The sequence below is a fragment of the Theobroma cacao genome, chromosome 8, assembly GCF_000208745.1.
Source record: "Theobroma cacao cultivar B97-61/B2 chromosome 8, Criollo_cocoa_genome_V2, whole genome shotgun sequence".
NCBI classification, from domain to species: domain Eukaryota; kingdom Viridiplantae; phylum Streptophyta; class Magnoliopsida; order Malvales; family Malvaceae; genus Theobroma; species Theobroma cacao.
This window is the reverse complement of record NC_030857.1, coordinates 16480021-16495097: the sequence shown is the minus strand read 5'-3', so window position 1 is coordinate 16495097 and position 15077 is coordinate 16480021. Positions and strand designations below refer to the sequence as shown.

General features: G+C 35.1%; 1 protein-coding gene and 2 long non-coding RNA genes across 4 annotated transcripts; 1 reads left to right on the top strand and 2 right to left on the bottom strand.

Annotated features, from left to right (window-relative positions):
- On the bottom strand, positions 12–1904 carry LOC18592683. 2 transcript variants are annotated; one of them, XR_001928929.1, is made up of 3 exons: positions 1819–1904; positions 1178–1651; positions 12–462 (listed from the first exon to the last, which is right to left on the bottom strand). It is a non-coding gene; the product is annotated as an uncharacterized LOC18592683 (long non-coding RNA). The 2 variants fall into 2 exon arrangements; XR_001928928.1 differs by lacking the exon at positions 1819–1904 and having other exon boundaries at positions 1178–1806.
- Positions 2495–7521, top strand: LOC18592682 (probable serine/threonine-protein kinase At1g54610). Its single transcript, XM_007019523.2, has 7 exons — positions 2495–3048; positions 3558–3842; positions 3930–4247; positions 4409–4630; positions 5440–5525; positions 6512–6614; positions 6946–7521. Exons 1-7 carry the CDS (start codon positions 2650–2652, stop codon positions 7291–7293), a joined length of 1761 nt encoding a protein of 586 aa, XP_007019585.2. The 5' UTR covers positions 2495–2649; the 3' UTR covers positions 7294–7521.
- Positions 6770–10158, bottom strand: LOC18592681. The gene is made up of 2 exons (XR_001928935.1): positions 8418–10158; positions 6770–7175 (listed from the first exon to the last, which is right to left on the bottom strand). It is a non-coding gene; the product is annotated as an uncharacterized LOC18592681 (long non-coding RNA).

The window sequence follows — 15077 nt, the reverse complement described above, 5'->3', positions numbered from 1 at the left end:
ACCATCATCAGTAGACAGGCCAAGAATAGCAATATTATGCAACTACTTGATAATATTTCAGCAGTTAGTTCCCCCCTTGTTAGATTCCGATTAAATTCTACAGTAAAAAATGCATCAGATGGTCAGCTATGATCGTCCTAAGTCAAGCAGTACAACACTGCAGCTGCAACAGTTTATCATCCTTAACATTCATTTCCATATGGCATATATAAGAGTAACTAAAAACAGCACAAATGTGACGTGCAGTGCCTTTTGCTGATACAACATCCTTGCTTCCAGTCCATCCAGTCGAGCCTCGGCCCTTGCTATTCTTGCCTCTAACATTGCTATTCTGGTTTCCCATGAATGCCACCCAGCTACTACAGGGTCTGAGCCATTTCTGGTGCTTTGTGCATGATCTTCGGTTGGAGGTGAATCATCTTCCCATGGTTGATAATGACACATCTTAACTAATTCAACTTGCTGCAGTAACAAGCAAATTCAGACATGTTAAAATTCACAAATAGAAATTCAGACATGGATCCTTCCATATTTTTTGTCACAAGGATCAGATTTTACCTTTTAAGTCTTAAATCATCAATCCTAGTAGATACCTTATATCAGAAAAGCATATGGATAAGCAATAACATGATTTCAAAAGGAAACACTTGACTCATGCTACCTAATATGACATATATACGACTAAGCAATTGTTACCATATTGTGCCATGGGTTGTTACAAACTAGCTTTGACAAGGGACTGAAGAGTAGTAACATAAAGAACTTCGCTATGCTGGCATATAATTCCTAAAAGATCATCTAGAAGAACAGGCCAGGTTATGAGAATGGTATTTCACTGATAGCAGCCTCTTCAACTGGTTCCCAGGAAATGCATTAACCATTATAAGCTCATATATAGTTTTCCAGTTCTAGCATCTGAATCTGAAGGAGTCAAGCATGGTGTTTAACAAAGGGAATGACATCAATAGAAGGGCTTTTCAAATAAGGTATGCTTCACAAGTCATATATATATATATATATATATATATTTATGTCCTCATCCTTCACATTACCAATAAATTACACTCATTTCCATGATTACTTACCCTTTGCATATATACTAGATCATGGAGGAAAAGTTTAACTTTTAAGTAGTAATGCTGTTACAGCTTACTGAAGCTGCAAAAGAGAACCTCACCTAAAGAGCAAGCCTAGCACCACTGAATCCTACTACTCCATCGAGGGGCATCAATGGTGTTTTGAGTACATGGCTATCTATTTCACCATGGTTACAATTTGATACCAGCCAAAAACACCCTTACTCCTGTATGGTTAGTAACCATTGCAGCAAATACAAATGTACACAACAGAAGTTATACGAAAATCAAGGAAACTTCTTGCTTTAATATACAGTAATATTTTCCATTTTGAGCCACTCAGTTAGCCAATAAAGAAAGAAGAATAGAAACGGAATCACCACTAATTACTGTTCTCACTTATAATTAGTGGATAATATTCAACAAAAAACACTTACTGGAACCAGCAACGCCTATTATCCTTATCAACCTCTAGAGAAGCCAAAAGCTTAGCTTTTTACTCTCTACTGCAAGTTTCTCAGTCAAGCTAATAAAGAACCTACGCTAAGAAACTTGGACCCAGATGATTCTTTCCCCTGTTTGGTGCAATGCAACAAAAAAAAAAAAGAAGCTTTGACCAGTGAACTAATGATCCCCAAAACTATTAATCAAGCAGACAAATCCAAATTCTCAACTTTGGGCCAAAACAAAAGAAAGTGATTAAAACCCAAAATCGTGAGAGAGAGAGAGAGAGAGATCCCACCTGAAAAAAGAGAACTTATTCTTGTTCTTCTCCTTGAAGCCAACGCCTGAACATCTCCAAGGATAGTTTAAGGTCAAGAATACAAGCTTCAACAACTAGAGGAAGGGAGTAATACAAAGCACAGAGCATAAAACTTTTTGGCTTGGACATTGAAAGACAAGCTAGGTCTCAGTGCAGCAGCAGCTGCAGTCTAGCAGGTGAGGTATCAGGATCCTCCCTTCCCGACAGCATAGCATCTGTCGATGGACAAGTCAGCTAGATCGGATGGTTGACACCCTTCCCGTGGGGCCAAGGATCATGACATGGCAAGATTCCACCGGACAACTTTTCGAGATTCTATAACCAAACTCCTGTAAGTTCAATTTGTCACGTGATATTGCAGCTTCTAAAGTGGCAAAATGTCATTGGTTCACACATTCTAGTTTTAACTCTTCAGTTTTCCCATGTAGTGTATGGTATTTCCCTTTCAACTTTGTCTCCCGCCAGAAACAGTTATGACAAACACAATTCAATGAATGGGGGTTTCAAAGTTTCGCTTTTTTCTTTCTCAATGAGCGGAGAAAGCAAGACAAAAAAGAAACCAAAAAGAGTGAACCCAAAAAAAAAAAGAAAAGAGATCCTTTTTATTTCACTCACACAGCAAAATTCCAAGAATGCCGCCTTAGGACGGCCATTTTTGTCACCTCCTTCTTCCATCTCTTTCTCTTTGTTCTTTAAACTCTTCCAAGTGTCTCCCTTTCTTTTCTTCTTCTTCATGGTCCTTTCTCTACTTTGTTTGTCATTGTTGAACCATCAAGAAGAAGAAAACTTTTTGGTGACTGACACAAAGAAATGGGGTGTGTTCAAGGCAAGAATTCAATGAACTCACCACCTACAGGGCTAGAGAAGCTAAAAATGGAAAATGGGTATATAGGAACAGGAGGATTTGTGGGTCATAGAAGGTCAACTGGCCAGAGGTATTCTGCGTCAGGTCGGGTTTATAGGCCTGAACCACCTAAGAAGCTTAATGGATTTGGTAGTGCTGATGGTGTTGTGGCTGGTGGTAAAGAAGGTAATTTTAATGGTAAAGAAAAAGAGAGAAGCGACAAAACTGTTGAAAAGAGAAATTGTTTGGTTGTTGGAGACGAGATAGTTGATGGATGGCCTAAATGGCTCATTGATAATATCCCAAAAGAGGTTTTGGCTGGTTTGGTTCCAAAAAGTGCTGAGTCATATGTTAAGCTTGATAAGGTAATTGCTAAACTTTGATGTTACTTCTAGTTGCTCTGCTAAGAATGGTTGGGTGATCCTTATTTTTTTACTTTACTAGACTATCAAATCACTGTGACAAGTATAGATGAAGAATATAATGGTAAACTGGTGGTGGTTGTCATTAAAGAAGCAAATAGAATTTGGATTTTCAATAACTTGTGTTCAAGTTGAAAACATATGATATCTTTTTCTTTAAAATGAAATCCTTGACAGAAATTGTTAGGTTGCCAAGGAAATGGTCGAAAGAAAAAAACATATTCACTAAAATTTTGATGCTATCCTTCTCTGCCCCCAGCTTGGCGAGAATGTTCAATAATCTCAACTTGAGAACGCCAAGTTGGTTGTATTAGGATCATCTGAATTGCATTCATTATACTTTATTGTCCTTAATTCTATGAGCAACTGATGCAAGTGTGACTTTTAATATTGTGAATTTCTATGATAAGAAATGCGAATGATGTAAATTTCTTTATGCTGTTTGCTTATAGATAGGTCAGGGTACCTACAGCAATGTGTATAAAGCTCGAGATAGGGAGACTGGAAAGATTGTTGCCTTGAAGAAGGTCCGTTTTGACACATCGGAACCTGAGAGTGTGAAATTTATGGCACGAGAGATAATGATATTACTGAAGTTGGATCATCCCAATGTAGTGAAGCTCGAAGGGTTGGCCACATCGAGAATGCAATACAGTCTTTATCTAGTTTTTGACTTCATGCAGTCAGATCTGGCAAGAATTATATCTCGTCCTGAGGGCAGGCTTACAGAACCACAGGTTGGACTTGTCTCTTTCACTCTTTCTGAGATTTCAGAAATTGGAGACACTACTTTTCTCAGTTGCTAATCTGAATTGTTGATGCAGATAAAATGTTACATGCATCAGCTGCTTTCAGGTCTGCAGCACTGCCACGAAAGGGGAATTTTGCATCGGGATATTAAAGGATCTAACTTACTGATTGATAAAAATGGGATGCTAAAAATTGCCGATTTTGGGCTTGCAAATTATTTTTCTCCTAACCGCAAGTATCCCCTCACAAGCCGAGTTGTGACACTTTGGTATAGAGCTCCTGAGCTGTTGCTAGGTTCTACGGACTATGGAGTCGGAATTGACCTTTGGAGTGCTGGATGCCTCTTGGCAGAGATGTTTGCGGGGAGGCCAATCATGCCAGGTAGAACGGAGGTAATACACTCTAATATTCACGAGTAATTTGTTGATTTTTTAATGTTTCTGTCAAAATTATTCCCCCTTAAGAAATTTTTTCTTTGGTCGTGTGTTTAGGGAGGGAGTGGCTGATGTTGCTATTGCTAGTTTCTTACATTAAATTTTTTTTATGCATCCAGGTTGAGCAACTTCACAAGATTTTCAAGTTGTGTGGCACCCCATCAGAGGAATATTGGAAAAAGTTAAGGCTGTCTACAACTTTCCGACCTCCTCAGTCATACAAACCTAGCCTAGTAGATGCTTTCAGGAACTTCCCCAAATCTTCATTGGGTCTTTTGAGCACTCTTCTTGCTTTAGATCCCGCATATCGTGGCTCTGCTTCTGCAGGCCTTCAAAATGAAGTAAGTAGGAGTTGGAAGCTTATTGCATGTCATGCTATTTATCTTTCTTTGCTTGGAAGAAGAAGAAAAAGGAAGGCCTTTTTAGTTGAATTTTTATTTATCTTGTTTTTCCAGATGCATAGTAGGCTCTGTTATTTTCAATCAGAAATTCTTTAGTTGGCGTGCAGTCTTTAAGAATACTTCTCTAATCAGTCTGCAGTATGCAGAAGCTTCCAATTTTACATTAGAAATAATGATTATTATTTTTGCTGCACCTTTTATATGATACATTTGCCTATTGAAAAATTTCTAGAGGTAATTATTTACCGTAGTTGACCCAACTTTAACAATTCGACATAATTCTGATGTCTTACTTCCCCCCACAATTTGCACTGGTAAGGAGACAATGATGCCTGCGTCCTAAAGCAAAGCTTTTAAATTATTACACTAATCTGTGCTTTACCCTTACTGAACATGTATTTTCTACCAGCAATTGCATTGGGACAACGACAATTCACACAGAATACTTTGCATTTGTCAAAGAAAGATATTTTCCCTTTTTTTTTTTCCACTTTGACAGAATTTTTTACGCCAGTTGTGAGGCATTTTCCCTTACATTATCTCATGTCTAATTGGTTCTGCAACATTTTGTTTTTAATTTATACCATTTTATCAGTTGAAAGTTGTACTCTCACATGTGTAATCTAACCCTAAATGGTCCTATATCTTTAGTATGATTGTATAGCAGCTCTTGAGCTCATGTTGCAATTATAAGACTACACGCAAACCGTATTCTGAATCTTGAGCTAAGAAATACTTTCTATTTGCAGTTTTTTTACACAAGTCCATTGGCATGCGACCTTTCAGGTCTTCCTGTTATTTACAATAAGGATGACGAAACTGATGAACAGAGAAAGTAAGTTTTCCTTTCCCAGATTAATTGTGAATTCTTTTTATTAAATCATGCTTAGATTTTTCTGCCTTGAGAAAAATTGATAATTAGTGTGGTAAGTTGCAAACCGAATATAAATATCTTTCTGCGCCAATTTGTTCATGATTCTATGCTATTTCACATTGACTTAATTTAAGAGTCTGTCAAGGTGCATGACTTGGTTTTATACAAGTTTGTTTGTAATTCTAGTGAATCAGAGAGAGATGAAATAGTTGAGCATCATCTTCATTTATACCACATGCATCAAGTTTTTATGACTTTTTGTATTCAAAGATATGAATGGAGAAACTTTAAATTAGGATGTTTCTTTCTGTACATGCATGTTACATTTGACCCTTTAAAGTTCACGGCTTTGCCTATGAAGAAGGTAGGGATTGAAAAATGGGGGGGTGGAGTCAGGTGGATTTGTAGAATGCTGAAGAACATATGATAAGTTTTTAATTTTTTTCATTTTAGCAAATGATTTTCCAAATTCAAGAGTGCTTTCTAATCCTTGACAGCAGCTTTTTGTATCAAATTACAAATGCCTGCAAGTTTGCCCTAGGATTTGTTTTCTGTTTCTTTCTTGTCACAATGAAATCAGGATTCTATGTTTTGTAAGTACACAAGTAACTGTGCATAAACACACTTTCCTTGACATATGTTACCAACTAATTACAGGTAAATGGGATGATGAATATGAAAAATTCATTTTGTTGCTGCAATCATGTAACCATTAGGCTAATCATGCAACACAAAAAATTTCTGATTACAATTTGTTTCGAATAATCACATCTTGGCATTGGATGCATACAAAGTCGAAAATGTCTTTTTCATTTGGTAATGGCAATAAGTAACGATTTGGTGTTCAATCTGAATGCAAGTGTATGTACCTTTTATGTTCCAGATAGGTAGCAGATGCCAGAATATCTAGGTGTTGAACTACCTAATTACTTTTCTCATTTTTTTAGGTACAGAAATCCGAAAATGAAACAACGGTCTCGAACGCTTCGTGAGCGCAGGAAACAAGATGAGGTGGCTGAACAAAAGGAAGAAACCATGTTTCCAAGGGAGGTAAGGAATTTGCCCCAGAAATATTGAGTACAAAGATCAGCATATTCCCCTGTTTTCTGTCCTCAAAACTTTGAAAACTGGAAAAGAGAAAAAGCAAAGAGATGCACTTATGACTTCTTGCTGATGTTGCACTTCCAGATCTGTCACTATCCATATCAAGGAAATTTCAGATATAACCAACCATTTCAATTAAACAAGAAAACAAGCACATTAAATAGCATACACTTAACTTCCTAGTTTTAATGTTGGTACTAGTTCTTGTCCAACAATCTTGTTGAGTACTATATTAATTTAATGCTCTTTAATAGTATATCAACTTATGGCGTTTCAGGACACTGAGAAAACTGCTGAGCCAAATGTGCAAGTCCAAGAACCTAGCAGCAGTACCACCAGCACCTCATCAGGTTCAAAGCCCACCCAGGTGGAGAGCCCTTCCCTTTTTCTCTCTCCAGTTGCTTCTTCTGGCCAGAAGATATCCCCACACACCCATGTTCATTCTAGTGCTAGTAGGAGCATTCGAAACCGGCCTCCGCTACCCAGCTCCCAAACACGAGCTGCAAACTATCAGAAGGACAATGGTAATATGTACAGATTGAATCAAGTTAGTAGGTCTGCATCCACAAGGGAGTTCAGAACTTTGAATCAAAGGAAGCATTTAGAATATGCGATTGATGATTAGGCCATGTGAAATGACTAATTGATGCTGAGATTTTGCGATTTTGAGGAACTTGAACCATCTCCTAAAGGTTTTAATTTGATATATTTTTTTCCCTCCATAAACTGATCTCCAAGTAAATAAATATATCTGTTGATGCATGTATTTTGATGTGATACGTGATTAGTAAGTGTCACATACCCTGAGGATTGACTAAATAGCCTGCTAATCAAAGTTCATGATATGTTTGTATTTGGTACAATACTGGTTTTGTTGCTAGGCATATGTGAGGAAATAGCAGGAAAACAAAAATGCAAAACTAAATGTACTTTTGTTAATTGCTTATATATCCTGTAAGATTTCTGACAAGGCATTAAGTACAAAATTTGTTTTGGAGCTTCATGTGTAGGATTATCTCAACCCTTTGTCCCTGTTCACTAGACTCTAGTGATGAACATGATTCATTTATATCCTTAGAGATGCACATGATTGATTGTTTTGTTTTTTGTTTGGGGTACAAAAGAGGCAAGATAAACCCGAACTAAGCACGGGGACATCATTGATTCAGGAAAAATGAATGCCAAAACATTCCCCACTTTCTATGTTCTGTTCCCTTCATCATTTACCTTGATCAAATAGGTCAGAATTGGCTTGCTAGAACACTTTTGAATCAGTCTGTTCTGCTACATCAGAATCATAATTATAAGTATTGGATCCAATATTTGAACTTGAACCCTCATTCCTTTGAAGGAAAGGGTGCAGATTGCTAATTAAAGTATGGCTAGTCCACGAACTCAAGGCCACTTCTTAAATAAGATCAATATAGGTAATTCTAGCATTTGATATATAGAATAGAAAGAAAGAATTGAAGGATACATGAGATCAATATATAAAGTAAACTGAAATCTATTACATAACAAAAGATAAAAAAAAAAAAAAAGAATAGAATGGCCTGCACAATGTTAAAACCTTGATCATGCATGGGACCAGGACAACAACAAGGGATAAAAAACATATAGGGTAGATCAAATCCTTGATTCAATGATTTTTTTGTATTGTTTTGGCAGTAAAATCTTTGGTTCGGTTCCCTTTATCAATCGACTGAATAAAAAAAAAAAGAAAACAAAGACAAAAACATCTTTAATAACCTTAATAATTAATGGAAATATTAGCATCCGTGTACGAATAAGCGTGGTGAGTGATCGAGGGTTGGTTGTCACTTTCAATCATTAGCTTCAAATACATCATACATGGCTCCTCACCTTGCCAGTTGCCATCTATATCACAAACACCCAACCCTGTTTTCTTCATGTTTGCTTTCTTTCTTTTATTGCATGTCTACTTCAATAATATTATTGCACCCCCCTTCGGCTTTAGAGCCTTTGTGGCCCTCTTTAGCTTGGGCCACACAATTGCCCAAGGGAGTAACTGTAGCCACCAGCACCACAGTCCTACATCAACACACTTGTTTATTATGTGAGCTAACTGGGGCTGCTCCACATAAATAAGTGTAGTATTTTAAATGAACTATGGGATATATAGTTAGTTAGGGTCGGAGAGCTTTGAATTTGACAATATATAACGTGTGACTACAAATCAAATTATATCTTAGTCACATAAAATATATGGTTTGAAACCTTGGATGAGCATTTGATTGGGAATCCATTGTCAATAAATCTAAAGTTGTTGTTTCTTCTGGTTGGTTATACAAGTGGAAAATTTTATTGCTAATTTTTCAATCAACATTTGGCTAAAGAAGGGAAATATGGGGTAGAAAGAAATGATTTCATGTGAAACAAATGCCTTTGCATGTATACTTGGATTGCACATAATTTCTATACCTATATGATTAACTTCTTACAAATACAAAGGTGGAATTCATGATGAGGCTCCATTAGCCCCCTCAAACATCTAACCAAATGATAAAAAATGAAGAGTCATATGTTAGATTTTTAAGTTATTTGGCAAGTGCTGTTCCTGGCCAATCCTTTGCCTAGGTAGCTATTATATATATATATATCTCTTATTTTGGCCCTTGAAAATACTGATGATCAGAGCAAAAGTATACTTGATTGGAATCATGTTAGTTCAAAGTGTTAGAGAAATAGAAAGTTTCTACTTCTTTCTTCTGTCCCCTTTTCCTTTAGCATCCAAAGTCCATCCTATCTGGCCTAGAGAACATCACAAGAAAACAATCTAATGGAAGATTAAGGATAGAGAATGAAAATTAAACTTATGCATTTTTCACCAAAACATATTACAGCCCAAACGACCAAACTTGTATATTAGTTGGCATGCAAGAGTAGACTCCACATAACCCAATTTCATTGGGTTTCTGTTTCTTCTTTTTGCAAGAGAGAAAATTCTTCCCTCTAATTTCCAAACAGAAAAAAGACCATGACACAAACTAACTGTATACAATGGGAGCTAAACTTGTTAAAGAAAGAAGAAGTGAACATCTTTTTACTTTTTACAACTTACATACCATAACGAACATCGCTAAACTTGCTCTTGATCCACTTGAAGCTGCTCCTAACACTTGACTTTACCTTACCTTCCATCGTAAACACGTTGTACGAGGCGATTCTCTTCTTCCTCTTAAGCTCCGGATCATTTGATGCTGCGAATCCGTTGCTTTTGCTGCATGGCCCGTTGAAGTTATACGAATTTGATCGGTTTTCAAAGTCGAATTCGCCGGAAAATGATGAAGAGTATTCCGGGAATGACTTGCTCTTCTCCATGACTTAAAACCAAAAACCTTGGTATTAGCTATAGTAATAGCAAAGCGCATTGTTGCTCTCTTCATGGCATTTATATTGAGGGGGAAACAGGTACGTTTGGTGCACATGCACGTCAAAGGGACGTGATTGGACAAAAATTTGGAGGGTTGAGATTGGATGAACTAAGGGCAAAAAAAAAAAAAAAAAGGAGCTTAGGAAGGAGGGGAGTACATCATGATCCAGTGTAGTGGCAGAGCATGTGTGATGTTGGAAGGATGCTTTGAAAATCATGGTGTGAAGGGAGAATCATGAGAACCAGTGGCTGATAGGTGGGCCCTAGTTGTATGCAACATGCCATGGCACCAATGAGTTCACGTGGTGGAGATGGCCCACCAAACCCACCAAATGGGGTGGGGATTGGGGGTTAGGGTTTTAACAAGAGAGGTAACAAACTCATGAAATAAGAGGGGGGCAATGTGTTAGTCGAGGAGAAGGTCAGCCTCTTAAACATATGCCCTACGTGTAATCAGTTTTTTGAATGTTTAAGTTTTTCCCTTTTTTTAAGGGTAATAGCCCAACCTTGCCTTTATTAAAGTGATGGGAGTCATCTCCCACTTTAAGTTAATGTTGGTGACTTAGTGCTCTGTGGGCCTTCGTGTTTTATGGGTGTTATCTTGACTTGAGGAGCCTACCCATTTTATATTTTGTAATAATAATTTGATTGCAAATTGCCATATTTATAATGGTGACGATTTGCTATGATTATGATCATGCAGTAGGAATGATCAATTATGCCTTTCAAAAAATAAAAAAAATAGAAATCATCAAAGGCTGTTGTTTCCTCACCATCCAATGTGTTTTTGGTATCATCACCATTCACCAACAAAACTGTTGATAAGTAGGCCAAATTACATTTTATTCACCTATAAAAGAAACCCTTACATCAAAGAGGTTAACAAAAGTAGATTGGGTATAGGGATTGTATTAGGGGAAGGCCGGACGGGGATTCGAAATCAATCTTTTGAGTATAGTATGATTTATGTAGATACACTATCCATGCTCTTGTCATTAATCTAAATGTTTAACTGTAAATGTCATGTAGTGAAACATACTTTAGTGATATGATAATAAGAAAGTCATAATTGAATGATATGAAGAATGATTAGAAGTAGAAATAACAGTGGGTTAATTAGGTTAATGATACACAAAAGTTGATAAGGTAAATTAATAACTTGAAGGGATTATTATTACAATGATGATTTACATAAGGGGAGATTACCTTAAAGCGCTAGAGGTAGGATTGTACTTTGTGCTTTTGAAAGCCAATAACCCTGTTTTCACCTATGTCTATTCTTTTCCCCTTTCCTTTCTATTTTTGTGTCTCAATAAAAAGTACATACACTCTTTGTTTTTTTTTTTTTTTTTTATTTTAAAAAGGAAAATTTTCTTTCCTTGAGTCTTATCTCTCTACCTACTTTATTATTAATATGTAGGGCAATGCATTGAAGTTTTATAATATGTAAATCACAAAAAATAAAAACTGTCTTTCGCTTTCATATTTGCTCTAGCTAGCAACCAAAATAGTACTCTCTCATACAAACTTCCAAAAGGATTCTGAGAAGAACGACAAGCATGGAGGAGGTTCAAGGTCTTGGGATTATTGACCCAAATTTTAGTTATGGTTGTTTAAAGTCAACTTGGTTAATAATTTATTTTATAGTTAATCTTTTTACTTGGTAAATTATTTAGCTTAGGATTTCTTTTGAGTGCTTTTAAATATGCGGTTATGCTTAGGGTTGAAATTAAGTTGAAAGCTAATTTAAGAGAGTGTGAAAGATATTGAGCTCTCGGATGTAATGAGTTTTGAGTATCTGCGTTTGTGAGAGAGATCGAAAAGAGTTGATGATTGTAATATTGAATGTTTGTTAATGAAAGTTGCGAAATTGAGCATTTAACTCCTTGATAGGTGTATGATTTCTTGCATAAAAGATAAGGTTCAAATTCCCCTTCTTTCAAATAAAAAAAATTGTGAAATTTTTTCATAAAAAAATTTACATGTTCTTTTTGTTTACTTGATTGGGTATTTGTCGTAACGGAAGAGTCATATTCCATGTTACTATAAATCAATATGGTTTGATCGTAATTAGTTTGTTTTCATATATTTGTATTTTGCTTGCCTTGCATGCTGGTTGGGTTTCTTCTTGCCTTCTATTTTTTAGGCCCTTTATTTTACATCTTAAATATAAAAGGTACTATGCTATGTAGGGAAGCAAAGTTTAAATATCTAATCGAATATTCGAATATAATTCAGATACTTATTACATAATTAATCCAAAGAAAAAATGGATGGGAGAGAGAAGCAACATGAATTTAAGTGGTACAAGAAAGAGAATTTGTCATGATATGGTAAGCATATATCAGAAAACTTGATTGTAATCTTAGGTTATATCTTCCCAAATGCATGCGATGCCAAGGCAATATCCAAAAGTAGTGGCAAAATTATGGGTTCCATGTCACGACTGATATGATAGAGTTTTGCCTTTTCTTCCATTGAAGCTGGGGCCAAGCCACCAGCCTTATTAGTAGGAGCGCTTTCAACTTTTCCATCATAATAACAAAGAGATGAGAAGAAGATTTGGTTTTGGTTACTTTCTGCATGGAATATTTGCTACTTTTTGGACGTATTTTTTAATTAATCCCAAACCCACCAAAAAAAAAAAAAACACACGACAAAGGTGGAAAAGAACAGATTTCATTATATGGCTTTATTAGGCTTTGTTGGCCCCTGGTTTTATGCTTCTATAGTTTTATGAGACAATTTTCAACAAAGAATAAAGCCTATTGCATAAGAGATATATACTTGTTAAGATATTTTTAACTTCTTTTCATAAGAAGCTATTCATATGGATAAACCACAAGTACCTGCTTCTAAAATACAAATGTAAAACTTATATATATATATATATATACTATATATATATATATATATATATATAATAATATATATTATTTTTAAATTTATCAAAAAATATAATATACATTTAATATTTTCANATATATATATATAAACCTGACTTTATTTTTAGAATAAAATATCTTTACGTTTCTAAGTTTTAATCAAAATTTCAAATGAGTCTATTAGTTTTCAAAATGAACACTCTGTTCTAAAAGTGTAAACATTATTAACATGTGATGAAACTAAAATACCCTTTTTCTTTATTAATTTAAAAAATTATTATTATATTTTTAAAAAACGTCCAGTGCTCCCCAACTCCTCAAGAGAGGGGAGCACTGATCGGTGCTCCTCTCTTTTTTTTTACTTAATAAAAAATAATAAAAAATAATAAGAATTATATATTAGTAATTTTTAAAATTAATAAAGGGGAAAATTATCATTTTAGTATTGCCACCTCATCAAACTAACGGCTAGACCTATGTGTCTAGTGAAAAAATTTTTTTTGAACAGAGTGTCTATTTTGAAAACTAATAAACTTGCTTAGAATTTTGATTAAAACTTAAGAGGTTGGGGTATTTTACCCTTCCTTTTATTATAACCAAAGCCCCTGAAATTTTTAGGAGGATATTTGAAAAAGAGATTGGGAGAATCAAATTGCCCCAACTTTATAAAATTTGAGTTTAAAATCACCTATCCAAATCTCTAAAGAACCAAACTTCTCATAAAATTGAACACCAATAGTTCAAAATGTGTATACTATCATGTATTTATTGGTCATTGGGACATTAATAAAATGCATATTAAAATGATTAACAGAAAAAAAATTTGAATACTTAATTACGTATTTTTTTTAAAAAATTAATTATCAAATTAATTATTTGATTTTAATTTGAGTGTCATATAATTTGCAAATATTTGGGATTAGGGGCACTTTGCATGTGACTTTTCAACAACTCAACCAATCAATGTATTTGGATAAAAAGCAAATGATTGAATTTTTAGAGAGAGGGGATTGAAATTTCATCTGATTTGGTTTGAATTTTATAGGCTAGTGGCATAGAAATTAATAATTAGTATGTCCAAGATTGAATTACAAAATTCAAAGATAAATTAAAGCTTAAAACATCTTAATACTGCTTGTGTCTTGTGTTGGGCTAATTACATGAATATTGTTGGGATGAGCCCTGCAGTCAATTGAGATTGGTTAAGGCTTGATTCCAATCATGCAATAATATCATTGATGTTGAATGATTAGAGGTTTTCCTTCATCAATAAGACATAAATTATAATGAGTTATAAGTCTAATTGGATGAAGTCCATGAGATTAATATGCCTTGCAAAGGAACTGCAATGGGTTGTAGTTATGAGATCCCTATGCATCAAAGCATAATCTCAAAATATTCTTGGTCAATGTATCATTGAGATTGGACATCAATGATGCTTAAAGACTGGTATATTCTATATTCTTTACTTTGAAAGTAAGTAATCGATCTCATAGATTGAAGTATAGAGATACTTGAAACTAGAATATAGGTGCTTGCCTAGGAGAGCAAGTTCACTGAACATGACCCGCTATGAGAAGTGCATTTGGTAATATACTCTATTGTCTATGCAACACTTCTCATTTGTCAGTTGTGTAAATACTCCATAGACTTGAGACATCAGGTTGTCTTATATGTGGAGTGTTATGCTTTGATTTCATCCTTACGGATGCCTAACCAAAGATGCCAAAACAGGATGCTTTTGGGTATAGTACGAAGCATGTTAAGGCAAATAAGTGGTCAAGATAGGAATCATCACCTCAAGTACTTTAGAGGACATATCTTATCAGGTCTTGGTTAATAGTAGCTTATTGAAGTCCTTGGCCAAGGCGACATGAAGATTATGAAAAATGTTTCATAACTCTCTATAAAGCTAATGCTATAACTGCAGGAACGAATATGAAGATCAATAAGAGCAGACATTGTACCAAGCTCTTATCATTTTCGAGATATATGATGAGGGAATGAATTACACTGATAGACTATACACTGAAAGGTTGTCAAAGAATCCCTTAACTCTCTTAATAATTGGATGGCCATGATGCATTGCTAAATGCCAATCTTGGTCTATGGAATTGATTATAAATTAAT